This window comes from Lagopus leucura, unplaced genomic scaffold (assembly GCF_019238085.1).
Source record: "Lagopus leucura isolate 7727_CA_CO unplaced genomic scaffold, USGS_WTPT01 Super-Scaffold_100036, whole genome shotgun sequence".
Lineage (NCBI taxonomy): Eukaryota > Metazoa > Chordata > Aves > Galliformes > Phasianidae > Lagopus > Lagopus leucura.
This window is the reverse complement of record NW_024962285.1, coordinates 1976216-1993812: the sequence shown is the minus strand read 5'-3', so window position 1 is coordinate 1993812 and position 17597 is coordinate 1976216. Positions and strand designations below refer to the sequence as shown.

Below are 17597 nucleotides of genomic sequence, written 5' to 3'. Positions count from 1 at the left end.
CCAGGAAGGTGACTGGGAAGAGATGAGGAGTGCTGGAGGTGAGCCCAGTGACAAGTGCCGAAGTGCTGCGTGTACTTCTGTTGTTTATTCCTGTGAGGCATTCTTTAACTTCGCTGGGCTGGTTAGGAGAGATCATGGGCAAGCTGGAATTTTTGTGAAAACATCTTTAGAAAACGTTGTAGGTGATATTGGAATATGAAGGACGCAGGATCTGATTCTGACCATTAACTGCAATTTGAACAGAGCTGCCCATCTGATCTGGCATCTCTAGAACTTAAGTTTACTGAGACTTCTAATGGGCTTTGTGCAATTTATTTTTTTTTCTCCTTCTTCTTTTTAAGAAGTTCTACAGTATTTGAACATCGTCGATTGTAATTGCTTGTTGAAAATTTAGAAGCTGCACACACATACATGTGCAGTGGGACTTCTGCTTAGGATTCTGCTTGATGAGAACTATGCAGTTCTGTGCATCAAGCCAGGTTTTGGGTTTGGGTCTTTGTAGTGTAAGGTTTGAAAGTCTTTTTTGAGTGTTTGAGTCCAGCTCAGAGGAGATGTGACCCAACGTATCTATAAAATCAGTCAGAACACGAGACCTAAAAGCAGAGTGTGGACTGCTGTGGTGCACACAGGAAACTGTGTCACAAAAACAACCCTTTTTTTGCTCAAGCCCACGAGGTGGTATCTCAGTGACTGACTTTGTGTATCACTACAGTAGACTTTGAAATTTAAGTATAAAGTGATAATAAAAAAGTACTACCACTGAGCTATCATAAAGCAGAGCTATTTTATCACAGAATCACAGAAGCTGTCCAGAGCCTTCCCTCCAGGCAGGCTGAAGCAGCCCAGCTCCCTCAGCCTTCCTTCATAGGAAGGGCACTGCAGTATACCACAGGACTGTACCTCCTGCACTCAGGTGGGTCATGAAGTACAGATCTTCAGAGGTCGTACTGTGCAGCTGAGGGGCATAAGAACTTTTTCAGTGGCTGCTGCACAGATGGCATGAAGAATGGTGAGACCACTGCTTGGTTTCCTCTGCTCACATAAATTCGGCTGTAGTTTCCTCAAGGGCAGCACTATTTTGCCTGGCTAATTTGGAGGCAATTTGTTAAAGTGTTTAACGTCTCTGCAGGATACTAATGGAAATAGCATGCTTACAGCTTCATTATACCTTACTGTATTGTAATTAGGAATTTCAGACTGTGGAGTGAATGCCTCTTGCTGAAATCTGTCTGTCCAGCGGTCGGGAACCTGCACAGTCAGTGCTGGGGAAATGTATGTGCACTGCACACTCATTTCTGATGCACTGATAACACTCATTTCACTATGAATCCATCTCATTAAAAGACAGCAATAGGAGAATGATATATTTCTCCAAAAATATACATACAGAGCCCCGCTAGAGCCTGCTAGAATTTTAAGTTAAAAAGCAAACTGTGACATTATCACTTCTGTTCTCTATGTACGGCTGCGGAGCACCTTTGGCTTGGTTCTGTCCCCAGTCCCCATCACCTGAGTTTGGCATGGCAGTCCTTTGGAAGCAGGAGAAGATGGGGTCACAGAAATAGGTCTGTTTGAGGAGCATATTGCTCTGCAGCATGAATATGAGGATATTCAGGTACCTGGCTGGTAAATCTGTGGCTACGTGTGTCACAACAGCATTGTTGTAGATGAAGAACTTCTCAGACCTGCCTGTGCAAAAGTCATTTCCCAAGTATGGCCAATCTGAGAGCCAGAGCCTTCTGCCTGGTGACAGGTGGAAGCAGCTCTTGTTAGGAGAAACTGCAGATATTGTGGCTGCACCCTGGAAAGAAAGAAAAAGATCTCATTCTGTTTCGGCCCTGTATGTCTACATTACATGTTCACTCTGAACTCCTGAGTTTTTCAGTTCCTCTTGTTTCTGCACAGGACTTGTACAAAGCTTTTGTTTTCCATGCTCTTCTTATCCACAAAACCCCAGAAGAATGCAAGAGGAAAGCAGCCCGAGAGGACCCAGGAATCATCACAGAAGGAGAATGTCTCATCTTTGAGTGCAGTGAATCTATTGACAGCAGGGGTGTGTGGGGTGTGTGACTGCTGGAGGCTGTAGAGCTGGTTGTGTGTTGCAGGGGAGAGCCTTTATGGATGTTGAAGTGGAGACTGTCTTGACTACATCTAAACCAAGCTGGTGGGAGAAAACACTCTCTGAAATGTTAAGCTTGTTTTAAGCAATGTGAATGAAAGAGTTCAGAAGTTTCTACTTGGAAAGCTTCCTTCTGCACTGCCAGGTAGAAGTACCTGATTTCTGATGTGCTTTGCAGTCATTAGATGAGGAGCTTTCAGAAGCAGTGTTTAATTGAGAGTGCAATTTGAGACTGCTTACTCATGTAACACACAATCACCTTGGAGAGTGGTTTAAAACATAATACGTACAGAGCAATAATGTTATAGACAGATAAATGTATTGGATAAGCAAATTTATTACTTGTTTATTGATGTGATTCCTCGAGTGAAAACTGGTTTAAAACTTTCATTTTACCATAAAATTCACATCTGCTGATGTTAGCAGAGTGCCCATTCCTTGTGAGTTTCTCTGCATTTTTGTTCTTTAGACTTCTTTTGTTTTTTCCAGCAGTGTAACTTCGTCCCTAAGCTTTCTTGGAAAAATGCCTACTTTAGAGACAATTGAAGCAATCTGTGATTGTGATTCTTTTTTTCTTGACTGCGCTCCCACTTTTATCCCTGTTGAAGGAATACCCTTCAGTTTAATCGGCGTTCTTAAGTATCCTTATTTATCATGTAGAAAACCAGAGTTAATGTCAGTTTGGCGTATTTCCAACGTATGTGAACACAGATTGTTAACTGTAAGTCCCTTATTTTCAGGAACAGTGCCGAGTAGTGCTGTATAGATGGTATGCTGTTTCCAAAGCACGGGTGTCCAGCCCTTGGTCCACAGGCTGTGTGCAGCCACACATCATCATAAACTTTCAACATCGCTGTGTGATTTTAGTTTTAGTGATGTTTTCTTTAGGAGCCAGCTGTGTTTGCAGCAATGGAATGCAGTGCAGGGGAGGGTGCAGTGCAGTGCTAACTCATGCCTGCTGCACACACTCAGTCAAACTGAATCCTATATTACATGTGATATGCTTGTGCCTCCTGGCAAGTAAAACACAGCGATTGCTAACTACAAAATGTATTCTACATGCAGCCCCAGACAATTCCTCTTCACCTGATGCAGCCCAGCTAAATGAGCTGGACGCCCTTGTTCTGCAGATTGAAACAGCTGGAGCTTTCTGTTTAACTTGCGTTCGTAGCTTCTTTACCATGCTGGAGGACATGCAAAGCAGTTACATTTTCCAAGTTCCCATGCTCTACTCCCTTAGATTGCATGAATGTGAATGCGTTTGCAATTCCTTTCTCTTGCCTTAGTCTTTACATCTCACATTTTACAAAGGCAATAGCTGGTTCTCACAAAAAGGAGAAGGCTCTTCACTGAAAATCACAAGCCACTGTGCTTTGAAACTTGCTTTTTGGCTTGGGCTGAGCAGGAAGGTGCTGCTGCAGCAGGGGCACCCCATCTGGTGTGCATACCTCTGCCCTTATCAGCCGCGGAGCTCAGAGCCTTCAGTGCTGTCAGACTTGCTTGGGCAATGTGTGTAGGTTGAGAACTTGTTTTTCAGAGCTCAAACTATGGAAACCTGTAACCCTGCTGCCAAGTTATTTATGTAGCCTAGAATGAGGTTCTGTCAGTAATTCAGAATAGCATCTAAATACCTCCTGTTAATTTCCACATCTGATGCAGGATAACCATGCTAGCCAGCTGATAAAAAAATCTTACATAGAGTTCTTCAGATAAACATCAGTTTTGGTTTCAGATGCATCAAGCTTTGCTAACTTAAGTTGGCAGTAAAGATGATTAGTTACAACACATTCCAGGAAGTGCCAGTATTTGCTCTTGCAAAATATTTGATGTATGTGTTGTAGGGGCTGTAGAAGCAGCACGTCCCCAGGATGCTGCAGTACTGTTGTGTTCCTTACTGGAGAGCATGGAGCCAGGAATCTGGGCTGTTAAGAAACTGCTTCAGCCCACACATATTAATACTGGTAGGAGCTTTCCCTGGCAAGAAGTGAAACCGGCTCTCCTGCTGCAGTCATTTTCTTCCATTGTTTTTCAAATAGAAACCACAAAAAAGGTGACTTCTCAAGCTTTTTTCCCCGAAGGAAGAACTTCAACTTAAGTAATTCGAACTTTGTTAAAATAATTTAAACATTGTAAAAGTAGAAATGTGTGTGTGATTTCAGTAAATAACGGCTTTTTTAATTGGAAGTTTAAGGAAATTTAATGTAAAGAGTGGCTTTCACACTCACAAGTGAATATGGGTAAGAATCAAACTAACGCTGGGCAGTTTTGTAGGTTCAACTGGCTGTGCAATTTTTTTAAAGTGTATGTTTATATTCTGAACTGTGAATTCTGTCCACTCTGTTCACATATAGTTGATTTTAATGTTTTATCACCAGGCAGCTTGGAGTGCATGCCAAATAATTATTGCTAATGCTTATGCTGTTAACTTAAGTTAAGCTGACATGTGCTAGAAATTTTGCTTTTAATAATTGTAATAACTTTTGTAAGGTTTCTGAGAAAGGAATGTTTTGCTTATCCTAGTCCTGCATGCTTAAGCTTCCATACACAGATAAATACTTGTGTCCATTCCTGCTAATGTCACTAGATTGGTGGTAACTGTTTTCTAAGAAGAGGGGAGGTGGTCTCACATAATCACAGAATGGCCAGGGTTGGAAGGGACCTCAAGGATCACAAAGCTCCAACCCCCCTGCCACACACAGGGCCACCAACCTGCACATTTCATAGCAGCCCAGGCTGCCCAGGGCCCCATCCAACCTGGCCCTGAACACCTCCAGGGATGGACGGGGCATCCCTGGGACTAACTATCTCACCACTCTCCCCGTAAAGAACTTCCCCTGACATCCAGCCTAAATCTTCTCTCCTTCAACTTAAAAGCATTTCCCCCTGTCCTGCTGCTATCCACCCTTTCAAAGAGTTGAGTTGGAAGACAGTGGTGTGTGTTTTTTCATGTACAGAGATGCCTGTGTAATCAGGCTGTGAAGAATTAGGTGTGATGGAAGAAGATATGGCAGTGTATTGGTAGCTGTGGTTGTGGGCAGAATAATGGGAGGAAATACTGTGATGCGAAGTGATAAAGTTTCAATCCCATGGAAGCTCTTTTCAACCTGTTTCCAAGAAGACAAATGACTAAAACAGTGTTTTGACCTATGTGGTCTGTAATTCATTACAAGGATTATGATCTTTGCTTACCGTTGGGATACAAAATTATAAAACAAGCCTTTGTAAACCTGCACTGTTCATGCTTTTTGTTGGTTTTAGTAGAAGAACTCAAGTTGTGGTTCACTCTTTACCCACACACCAGGTACCTGTGTCACAGTTTGAATGCACATGAGAGCCTGTTCTTCCCACAGGTGTTTTATTATCTTTGAGTGATAGCACATTACAGGTTGATTTGTCATGATCTGGCAACACGGACTCTTTTCCTTTTGTTTCCAGTTAGTGATATCCTCTCTTTGCTGAGGGATTTAGCTGGTGAGCACTAATTTCACACACATCTTTGGCAACCAGGAATGCCATTCAGTCCTGCTCCCATGCTCCTATCGCTTCCTTCTTTGTGTCAGCAGAAACATTCTTGTTCGTCAAACTGAGGAGCTTGATCAGGAGGTGGTTAGTCTTTCCTGTTAGTTCCCTTTGCTGTTTTCCAGTTTTTCTAACTCAACCTGTAGTTCATGCAGCTGCATATCTGTATCATCTACACCCATGCATAATATTTATTTATTTATTTTAGGAATTGATGCATAGTGCTTGGATTCTGCAATCTTAGGAGAGCTGTTTGATTCTGTTTAAGCCAGTTTTTAAAGCCGTGTTGTTGTAATGGCTTTTATTTGAATGCATTTCAGCTTTATTCCTCAAATGCAAACTGAAGTACTGGAAAAAAGGCTGCCTTTGAGGAATGCTCATGGTCATAAAGTGCACTGTTTGCTGTGGTGTTGGACGTCTGTCAGTGCAACTTTCCATATCAGAGTGACAGGGCTGCCTTGGAATTCAGGGAACTCAACCTGGGAACGGCTACATAACATAGAGGTGCATTGAATAGAGGATGGTGGGCACTGAGGTTTTTTCATTAATCTTAGCCTATCTCTAGCTATTTCCAATGCTTGTATCTTTAATTAACTCTTAGAAATTTTCATCTGCAAAGGCAGGACTGTATACCAGTATGTATACAAGGAGGGCCAAAGTAGCATCTGCAGTCCATACGTGCAAATTGTGTTTTGCATGAGCTCTTTGTACAAACATCTCAGTAAGTAGAAGTGTGGATGACATCCCTATGAGTCAGAGTGCATGCAGAGGTTTTAAAATACACTTCTTTAGCAGTTAATTGTTTCTGGATAGCTTTGCAATGCTAATGACAAGTCAGTGCATGTGAAGGAAGCCCTGGGATATTTTAAATATTTGAAATGTCAACTAAAGGAATGTGAGCAGTTCCTATTTAGCCTTGATTGGCAGTTTTGTTTTTTTTTTTTTTTAATCAAATTCAAAAGTTAAAAGGATATTTTTACTTAAACGAGTTAGACTGAACTGTGAGTCAGTTGCTGCACTTCTTATTACATTCTTTCTATAAGAGCCATAGTACAGAGGGTCACCTGAAACAGAATTAGTTGTGACAAAGATGCTAGAACAAGTTAAGACAATACACAGAAGCCACGATGCTTTGACTCACTTTCCTAATAACAATTGTATTTAATTATCATCAGAGGTGGAGGCTGGAAGCTTGGCAGGCGTGTATGCCTGCTTGTATTGTCCAGGATTTTCTGCGACTTGGAGGGATGGCTGAGGTTGATGCTGTTGGATTTGTAACATGTCTGTCTTGAGCAAGCTTAGATGCGAGCTGAGGATAGTTTAAAATAGAGCAGGACTGCAACTGCACACACAGCTGTAGCAAGCAGTGCATGTCTAAATCATGTAATCCATGATTAAGAATTCAGTTTTCTAATCACCGATACTGTTGAGTGAAAGAGAAACTAGAAGGTGACTAATATAATTGGTGAAATACAGAACAAGTAGCGAGATTAACGTACGCTATTTTTCACTGTGCTCCAAGGATTCACGCTGTCGGTTTCCTTATGTACCACTATTCACATAAAATCAAAGAATTGTTGTGGTTGTTTCAGTATTCTGGTTTTCGTGAAGGTTTTCCCATGGATTTGTTTTCCTCAGTTCTTGAGAACAGTTACCTGGCAGCACATGATACTGTGCTGAAGGATTTCTCCCTTCATTCCACAAACTTAAATTTTCATAACAACCTGATCCCCCCCACCCCAAACTCGGTCAAAAATAAAAACGAAGATGTATGCCCCAGGGAGACAGCAGATGCTGAAAAGAAACAAGCCTGATGGGTTGAGATAACAAAAGTTTAGTAAGTGAAGGAGAGCAAAAAAAAGATTGGTGCTCATCCAGACTAATGCTTTGGAAAAACTTCCCTGCCACCCCCTTTTCACTGTGGAGCACAGAGTCAGATGATCTGTAATGTCCCTTTGGGCAGCTGTCCCTTGCCTATGGGACAAGAAATACCCTGCAGCTCTGCAGGCCCTACTCAGCCACAGCCAAAATGTGCCTTTGGTATCACAAATCCAGAACGCAGCACCACTGGAGCTCTCCCCGAAGGTTCACTGCATCCCAGCCAGGCACAGTGCACCTCTCCTGACTCACCTGTAAGGCGACAGAAAGGTTAAATCTGAACTAACTTAGTTTCACAACTTTGTTCTGAAAATCCAGATATTCTGCTCATGCTAAAAGCAGCACTATATTAAGCAAATGTTCTAACTCCCAAATCGAGGACTAAATTTTTATGCCCAAAGTGGTATTTCTGAGAGCTTATGTCATTCCTCATGAACTCAAACATCCCATCTGAAGCCTCATTAAATTAGAATAAGCTGCTGTGACTGAAATGTCTGAATTCTCTCACCAACTGTACTTAATGCTCAGCTCTTGGTGGTTCTTGAGTTTTGGAGATGTGAAGCAAGGTTGGCTGTTTTTTCTTACTCTCTTCCTCTGGTTCGAACTGCTCTGTTAAATATTCAGCACTTTCCATATCTCTAAATTTACTGATTAGTCTATGGTTAGACTTTCCAACATAGCTTTCTGCTAGGAACATGAACTGTTCACCTTCTATTGCATGCTGCACTGTGCTATTCAGAGTACAGCAGCAACTGAAACCTATTATTGTAAAAAACAGGATAGGAAATTGTATAGGAAATTGTATAGGAAAAAGGACAAAAAAAAAAAAAAAAAGAGAAATCTGTAACTTACTCAAATGAGAGCTTATTTTTCAATGTGGCATTATGAATTGAGGATGAAATATACATAATTTGATGTGATGTGCTCAGTGGTATAATAGCTATGATATAAAAGTGCAAGAATAATTTATATCTTCCTTCTTGTAGTGTAGAGTCCTCAATCTTTTCCTAGGTCAAAATTGAAAGAAATTAGAAAAATGCAAGTGAAAAATCAGATTTCTGAGTTCGATCTGAAACTTTGGGGCTGGCATCCAATTGAAGACGTAAATCCTCCAGAAAATAGCTGTTTAGCCTGCATATTGTTGAGGGGGGAACCATTTACATAGGTTGGATTAGTTGTAAGCAAACAAGCTGTCCTTGAAAATGATAGGCTGTGTGCCTGGCTTCTCTCAAAAGCCCAGATTAGCATGTCCTACAAGATGCATTCTGTAGAGTACGGGCTGCTTCCTCAAGCTTTTCATGGGTTTATTTATCTAGTGAATGGGTTTTATTGTTCAGTGAACAGGTTCATATTGTGAACAGGTTGTATTAGGCCAGCACAACTCTGCCTAGAGATGTGTGTTTTGGAGTCCTTTGTTGCAGAACTAAGTGGAGCATGGAGCCAGATCTGTGGGAAAGACAATGGTTTACTTGGCTGCCAACCAGAAAGGACACTCAGAAATTGGTCCTTGTTGAATGCAGAGTTCCAGGACACTCAGGTCTTTGATCAGAGCTGGTACACCATTCTTCACAATCACAAATGATTACCTAAAGTGAGGAAATCTTATATATGAAGTATATATGAATCTTATATATGAAAAATAACTATTAGCAAACCTGGGTTTTAAGAATCATTTATGTTTACAGTGACAGAAGCCCCTCATGCATGTGCTTTCTAGCAACCCCAATTTTTTTTATCACTTTGCCAAACAGTCCAGTCTGAAATAGCACACTAACTGGGACGTTTCCAGTTAGCTGTTGCAGTGTGCTTGTTTTCTAATGTAGAGCTAGAGCAAACATCAGTCTGCTGCTGAATGGGCAAGAGAACTGCTGAAAACAGAAGGATGAGGTGATCAGTGCCTTCTTTGCTTCTGCCTTTTCCATAAGGATGGGCCTTCAAAAAGTCCCAGGCTCCTGGGGCCAGAGAGGAGGTCTGGAGCAAGGAAGACATGGCCGTGGTGTCGGAGGACCAGGACCTTTCCTACATACTCTGAAATACATGGTGGCAAAACTGAGGAAACTTGTAGACGCTCTGGGTCTTTGTACCCTATTGCTATGGAGAGATGAGTAGATGGTGATAGGATATGGGAGAATGGTTTTTAACTGAAAGGGGAAATTTAGATCAGACATAGGGGAAATTTTTCATGGGAGGGTGGTTCAAAAGTGGAGCATGTTGTTCAGAGAAGTGGATGATGCCACATCCAGGCTGTGTGGGGCCTTACCAACATGATCTAGAGGGTCCTTTCTTAAATACCTCTAGGGATGGGAATGCCTCTACTTCAATGAGCAGTCCATTCCAGCGTTGGACTATTCTCTCTGTGAATAAACTCTTTCTAATATCCAATCTAATATCCCCCTTTGGTGCTTGTCACCTGAGAAGAGGGACTAACCCTCCCTTTACTGCAACCTCCTTTCAGCTAGACATAGGAATGATGAGGTCTCTCCTCAGCCACTCCATGTAACTCTTGTTTTCTCATATCTTCACCAACTCTACAACTTTTCTCTACACACACTTGATCAACTCAGTATCCTTCATATAGTGAGGGGCCCAAAGCCAAGCCAGTTTTGTGTGCAGATGAACAGTCACTTCCTTAGTCTTGTCGGCCTATTTCTGATAGGAAGAGAAGATGCTCTTGGCTTCCTTGGCCCTCTGGACACACTCCTGGCTCATGTTTGCTAGCGCCTCCAGGTCTTCTTCTGCTGGGCAGCTTTCCAGCCACTCTTCCCCAGTCCCAATCCTGTACCACTGCATAAGGTTGCTGTGACCCAGGTCTCAGCATTAAGCTGTGCTGCATGTTATGCAATTGGACCTGGCCCATCAATTCAGTCTGTACAGCCAAGATCCCTTGGCAAAGCCTTTCTATGTCAAGCAATTCAACAATCCTGGCTCAGTCATCCACAATGTGGTATTGTCTATTCAATAGCTTTAGTGCTATTAAAGGTTGGAACTAGATGACCACTGTGGCCCTTTTCAACCCAGGCCATCCTATTATTTTATGACTGCATTGTTGTTACAGAAGATCGTTGTGTTTTGGATTCTCTGTACAGTAGGTGCAGATGTCATGGAAGGAAGGTCCTGGGGAACTCCTACATGTCTGCACTCCGCCGCCTCTGGAAGAAACAGTTCGTCCTTCTCTTCAGCTGCAAATTCTGCTTGTTTAACATCACAACTACTCACACCCATCCATGTATTCAGAGAAGGAAGCAGTGCTGTTGCTGATGAGATGTTCTTCTTTGCTGAAGGCAAAGATACCTCACCACAGCATCTTTGAATGTGTGCCAGCAAATTGGCGCAGTGCTTCTGTGATTCTGTGGTTGCATGAGAATTTTCAATTCTGAAAATGGAGGCCATGCATTGTGTTTGAGAGCTGTCCACCTAGATTCCAGTGACACGGAACTCAGTCTCTCCAGCACGGAAGCCCTCCTGGCTAATTCAGGCATGGCATTTCTGTACCGTTTTGCACCAGAACTTTAGCACAAAGGTCTCCAGCATTTTTCCACTGAGTCAACAGCCATTTTGCTGCACTGTTGACAGTAAAAACTGCATCACATGAACAAAGACAGGAGATCTTTATCCTGTGCAGCAAAGTCATTGACCTTTGGGGAGTTAGAAGATAACTGAGTTTTGTTACAGGATCTGGGCTAGCAGCGAGAGATCCAGAGGAAAGGTTTAAGGCATCTCATTTTGAATAAGAAATTCTTAACGGTTGCCTTTATTTTTAGTTTAAGAAGTGATCCAAGCCTATTCAATCTGGGAATCACAACTGGACGTCTTCTCAGTCCCTCAGTAAGGAGTGTGCCTTTCTTGCAAACATTTCTATCTCTTCAGAAATGCCCAGGGAGGAATTCTTGGAGTGCTGTGACATCTTCCATTCCTGAATACTTTCCTTTTTGATTCCTGGCCTGTTTCTTCCTCATAAACACTTGGGTTTCTCAGCCCCGCAGGATGCATTGTAAGTTTTAAATTCAGTATGACTTTATGCAAAGGATACTCCATGTCTTCCTGTCAGGCCTCACTTTTTATCCTCAGTGTCTCCTGGAGGCGGATGGAGATATTCTGTTGCCCAGGGGCCTTTCCTGTCTGTAGCCACAGTGCCCACAGTTCTGAGAGAAAGGAGGGTAAGTATGAATAAGCATGCTCTTCAGGGAGCTTTGTAGGTTTCTTAGTCACTGCAGGTTATTTTAGATGCGTTGTCTGTGCTCACATTAGTTGTCTGCTGTCTTTCCTCCTCAATTTGGTCATCTGGTTTTGAGATTCAAAGATTACGAAGAAATGAAGAATGTGACAGCGTGCTCCTGGAGGGAGGAGAAAGGAGCAAATCCCCTCTGCCAGCAGCTGAAGTCGTGCTCAGGCGTAATGTAAGCAGACAGAATGTCTCAGAGCTAAGTCCCTGCTGATGTGCACATCTAGGAATATTGCACAGCTGGATTTGGAGAGCATGATGGTTGGTAAATAATGCGAGCATGTTTTAGGAATATTTCTGAGCTGTGTACCATATAGTTGGGTGCATAATATTGCTGCCTTGGTTTATAGTAAGCAGTGATTTACACAAATCAGAATGATAGCACAGGCTTGCAGACGCAGTATATGTCCTATGAGTGTTAACATGCAAAACAAAGCTTTGCCCTAAAATGCCTTCCTTAGTTTTCATATTCAGTTAGTTCCTACTGACTGAAATGCGTGTGAAAATAGAAATGCATGTTTAATTTTTGACAGAATATCAAATACTACAAATGCAATTAACAGGAGCCTTACAGGTGCCTTCACAGATGCTGCTGACTGTTGATATTTTTGGTTATTTTTTATGTTTTTATTAACCCTCTCTTCGTGGAAGCTTATCAGACACTTTGATCAACAGACAGGCTCCAGTTTAGTGCAGAAATAGATACTATTTATTTGTTGGGCAAGGGCAGTTCTCCTCAGATACAGAAGATACGGCCACATTTATCTTGTTTAGTCAAAATAACATTTATGTCCTGTTTGAGTTTTAGTATAACACACCAGTGAAGCATTAACTTCCTTGCACAGGCAATTTTAGAGCTTGTATTTATAGTTTCCAGAGATTACAGTGATATTACAGTGTTATTACCATCTGGGACCTGTTTTGGGTGAGTCTGGTTTCACTCCTTTTGAAGGGTTTGCCATGGAATGTTGGGAGAGGAGAGCACTGTGTTCTGTCTCACCAGGAGACCTCAGCATGCAGCTGTGTTCAGATATCAGGAGCACTGAAGAGAGCTGGTTAACTTCTGTGGGATGCACAGCCACCAGCTGGTTGTAAGGGTTTGCCTGAGCATCAGCAGGAGAAGCTGATGTTTAGGAGGTCCCAGTTGCTCTCTGGAGTGAGCCGTTCTACTTCAGATGGAGATGCAGTGCCTCTTCCACTCCAGATGAGTGACCTGGGGCTTTTGCCTCTGAAGGACCTGTATGCAACATGTGGATGTGCTAGCATGTTAATTCAGACTAGGTATCAATTGTGGTTTTTTATGCTGAGGGTAAGAGCAGCTTCAAGCTGTTAACAAATTCTTGATTCAATCCATAGTTGGGGCTGAGTATCTCAAACTTAGTTCAGTTCTGATTTCATTTAGGAACATTTGGTGAAAAGCCTCAAATCGCGCTGAGTTGGAGGTCAGATAATGAGCAAAAACCTCTGGTCATCAAATCCATCGCTTTATGTAATTTCACAGTTTTGCATAAACATTAGCTATAAGCTGTGTTTTGTGTGCCCACTGAGCTGTGTATCTCTACAGCTCTGCAAAAAATTGCTAAGCTCTGTTTTTAACACAAGAAAGAGGTGGTTTGTAGCACTTTTTGAAAGGTAAATATTTGTAGATACCATATGTCAGAGAAACTGGTCAGACAAATGGATAATTGGTCCCCACAAGTGTTGTTTTTTGTTGTTGTTTTTGTTTATGTATAGGAGTGTCATCAAAGAAGGTTCCATAGAACTGTTGTGGTCTGGCCATACAGAGGAATATTGACATGTGCCATCCTCATTGCTTCTGTGTTTGCATCCCTCTTAAAAGCCATAGAACCAAGAGAACACATCCCCTTTGCACCATAAGCAAAGCAGTATTGTTTGTCACACTAACACAGAACGCTCATTTTGATCAACAGTATTTTTTAAACAACATTTTCCTCAATGGTACAGTGGTATCACATTAAGAAAGGTTTCTGGCATTAGACCTTGCCTATTTTAATGCAGTAGGTTCCTGTTTCTTCTCATTGTTTCCTTACATGTTCACTATTGAGCGTTCATATTTCATCCTTGAAATTAATGCCAAAAATCCCTTATGACAAGGAGGACTGCTTGTATCTTCCTTATATCATCAGTAGGGCTACAACCCTGTAACTGTGGATAATACAGACTTGGCTTTTTTTGCATGCCTGTGATCTTGCAGTGAAATTTTCACTTCCTCAGAACCTTGATTTGTTTTGTTTGATAAACCAGTACGCAAATAGTATCAGAATTCCAGAAATCTACGTGTGGACACTGCAGTAATTAATTTCTGTAGGAATTTTGAAAAGGAAGTAGACTGTGCAGTGGCTGTTGAAGAGGTGTGTTTTGGGCCAGTCACAAGTTTGAAGGTCATTTGCAGTATAAACTGGAGAGTAGAAACCACAGAGGACTGCAAAGCTACATTCTCAGAGAACATGTAAACTGGATGACTTTAGTATTATGCTGCCCAGACATGTTCAGGTAAGATTCTACCAGCTTCTTCCTGATACTAGGAGTATGTTTTGTTATGGAGGTGTTGGAATTATCTGTTTTGGAAAGGCATGGTATTATCTTCGAGTCAAATATATTTGTAGCCTGGTCTCAGAGTGCTACATTTCACCTCTGCTTTTCTGCTCCTCTGCTGGGCTTGCTACCGTTTCCTGCCTGCAGTCAACTCCACTGAGATCAAGTAAGCTTCCTTGGGTTTAAATTCCAATCTCAATGGGACAGCTGTATAGCAAAGTGAACATATGAGCTCCTTGGTGAAAAGATGTTGTTTAACTGCTTTCAGTTAATGTGTGTTCTTTTAGTGTCACAGTTAGAATCATAGAATCACCAAGGTTGGGAAAGACCTAAAAGATCATCCAGCCCAGTTGTGGGAAGACAAATGTGTCATGTCATATTTGATAAGCGATGAAGATATATTTCTTCAGTTGCACTTGGATGAAAAATTGGTAGTTCTACATTTGTTGAAATTACAGATTGGGATGTGGGGGGAAATGAGATGAACTCGGGCAGCACTGTTTAATGTGGCTGAGATGTTTTGAGTGGTGCAAATTCATCTTTTTCATGGGAAATGTGAAAGCATTTGAACATTCATGTAGGATGTAAAGTTTTAAGGCAGAAATGAAGGAGAAAATATGTATTTAATTTTTATTTTTGTTTTTATTTTCTTAAGATTCCTGAAGTCATGATAGGCAGGTGTTTCTTCTCAACATGGATTAAGCTAGAATATCCTAATTTAACCCATACTGCATCTGTATTACTAAAAGTTAGCTTTTCAAAAATGTCAGTTTAATTTTTGATTGGCAAAAAACCACAGAAATAAAACAAATCTAAACAAACAAACATGAAGAAGTGACTGAGAAAAAGAGATAATGGGGGTGTCCCCCCAGACAATCTGTTTTGGAGCATACAGAGAAAGGACTACTATTACCAAATGCAAGGTATATCTTATTTTCTCTGTCATTTCAGTTGTTCTTCATTTTCTAAGGGCCCTTCACCCGAAATGACTGAGACTTTGTCTTCCCTTGGAAGGGATACGCAGGAAAAGGAGTGTTCAGAATGTTTTGCAGCCCTAGAGACATTTGTATGTGCAGTCTTCATCCATTACATCCCTTGCTTGCAATGGGTGACATGGTCTTCTGCACAGTAGCATGGTATTTCTTGGACTGTGTGTCTCTGTTGGACATTAGGAGGGAGCTTTCAAACGTAGCTGTATTGGAGTTGGGAATAACGCAGGCATGTTCAACCTGCAGCCCACAGATACACACATCACTCAGCAGCAGCCAAACCATCAGTGCACTGTTAACACTGCATCAACAGAAAGCAGGGCACGGAGAGAGCAGTGCTGTGCAGTGCTGACTCAAGTGATGGCACATCACTGTGTGCATTTTGATACGCTGGCTAAACACAGGGTTCTGAGTAGCAAGGAGAGTGTAGCCGTGTTTTCTGTTTTCATGAGGGAACTTGAAAATAAAATCATAGAACCATGGAATACTTAGAGTTGGAAGGACCTTTAAAAGGTTGTCTAGACCAACTCCCCTGCAATGAAACACCCTCACTGTAAAATGGTTTTCCCTTGAAGACGGGAAATTTAGATTAGATGTAAGTTTGAAACCATTTCCCTTTGTCCTGTCACCACAGACTCTGCTGAAGAGTCTGTCCCCTTGTTTCTTACGTTCCCTTTTAGATATGACAGGCTGCTCTCAGGTCTCCCGCAGCCTTCTCATCTCCATGCTGCACAGCCCCAGCTCTCAGCCTAGGAGTGATGTTCCATCCCTTGGATCATTTTTGTGGCCCTCCTCCACAGAGGAGAGAGAGATCTGTATCCCTCCTGTACTGAGGACTCCACATCTGGACGCAGTGCTCCAGGTGAGCTCTCACGAGCACAAAGCAGAGGGCAGGATCACCTCCCTGGCCCTGCTGCTTTTGATGCAGCCCTGGGTGCAGTTGTTTTTCTAGGCTGTAAGGGCGTATTGTTGGATCATGTCCAGCTGCCATCCAGCAGTAACCTCAGGTCATTTTTGACTGGGCTGTGCTCAATCTTTCCATCCCCTCACCTCATTAAGAATTGCAACCACTGCCATTGACAAATGTTACGTACTCATTAAGTAATGATGTTGTATATTTTGTGAGGGCTGCTCCAGAAGTAATGCTTCCCTTATTATCTTGACCCATGACATCAGAGGGAGATGTTTGTGCTATGGCAGTAGAGGCTGAACCTTCCTACCGATATTCCATTCCATTTTGTTGGTATGGGACAGATGGCAGCAGAGGGGCAGTCTGACAGAATGATGCCTGGCGTGGAAGTGCAGATGCGGCATCGAATTCCTCTATGCAGAAGAAAGTAGCACCCATTGACGCTCACAGATGCTTGCTGAATGTTTACAGAAACCAAAGAGTGAATGCTGGTGCAGTGAGATGCTGAGTGTTGTGTTTCAGCCGAGATGACCATCCATGACAGTTGGTTAGGTCTGCTGATGCAGACTGCTGTAGATGCAGCATGCAGGCCCTGCTGAAAAAAGCAGACTATTGGTGGTGACTGTTAAAGATAATGTTTTGTAGCTGAGAATTTGCTCCATACAATAGTGTTCTTGTGCTCTTTGTATCTGCTGTCATTTCCATGGAAACAGATAGGAAGTATTACTTTTGAAGCGACCTACATATGTGCAGCCCAAAACAGTCTCTATTCACTAAATGCAGCCCAGGCAAGCCAAAATGCTGGACGTCCATGCAATAACATACAGCTGTTGTCTCACGTGCCGACTAAATTCAGGTGTCAGCTGCTACATCAAAAGCACTCAGTTCTCAGTTTTCCATTCCAGAGTGCGTGGGTGAAGTGCATTTAAACCCTTCTGTGCAAGTTACAACATCAGATGCTGATTTGAAGCCACACACGAAACTGGTCAATCTGCACACTGTATCTGGTCCTGCTCTGTTCTGAGTATTGAAACAGAAGGCAATCCTGACATCTGTGCTTTGCGAGGCGCTGTTGCCACCTCGTGGTGTTATCCAGAACTAGCAACACGAGCTCCATGACCTGAAGAAGCCAGCGGCAGAGCTCACAGGAGGATGTGGTTTGTTGGCTGATGGAGCTCTTGCCGATTTTTCTCTTTCTCCCGCTCTGCTTGTTTTCCAAAATAGCCAAAATTACCAATTGTTGTACACAGTAAGTTTCAAATTTGGGAACTTGCAGTAGGACAGCCCCAGCAGAGAAGCCACTTGAGGGAGTTAGACATCTTAAGGTTGGGCCATAACTCAGCTTTCAGCAAACAAGACATTGAGCAAAATGTCCAAGAAGTCTGATTTGTATTACATAATATT

At 42.3% G+C, this 17597-nt stretch overlaps 1 protein-coding gene across 2 annotated transcripts in view; it reads left to right on the top strand.

Moving 5' to 3' along the window:
• Positions 1 to 17597, top strand: part of TNFAIP8 (TNF alpha induced protein 8) — a 46311-nt gene that overhangs the window by 5744 nt on the left and 22970 nt on the right. Inside the window, exon 1 of one of the 2 annotated variants that reach the window (XM_042882839.1) lies at positions 14 to 38. The exons of the other annotated variant lie outside the window; for it this stretch is intronic. Within the exon in view, the coding sequence (XP_042738773.1) occupies positions 23 to 38 (16 nt within the window). The 5' untranslated portion in view covers positions 14 to 22. Of the gene's footprint in view, positions 1 to 13; positions 39 to 17597 lie in introns of those variants that run through there. 2 annotated transcript variants of the gene reach the window in all.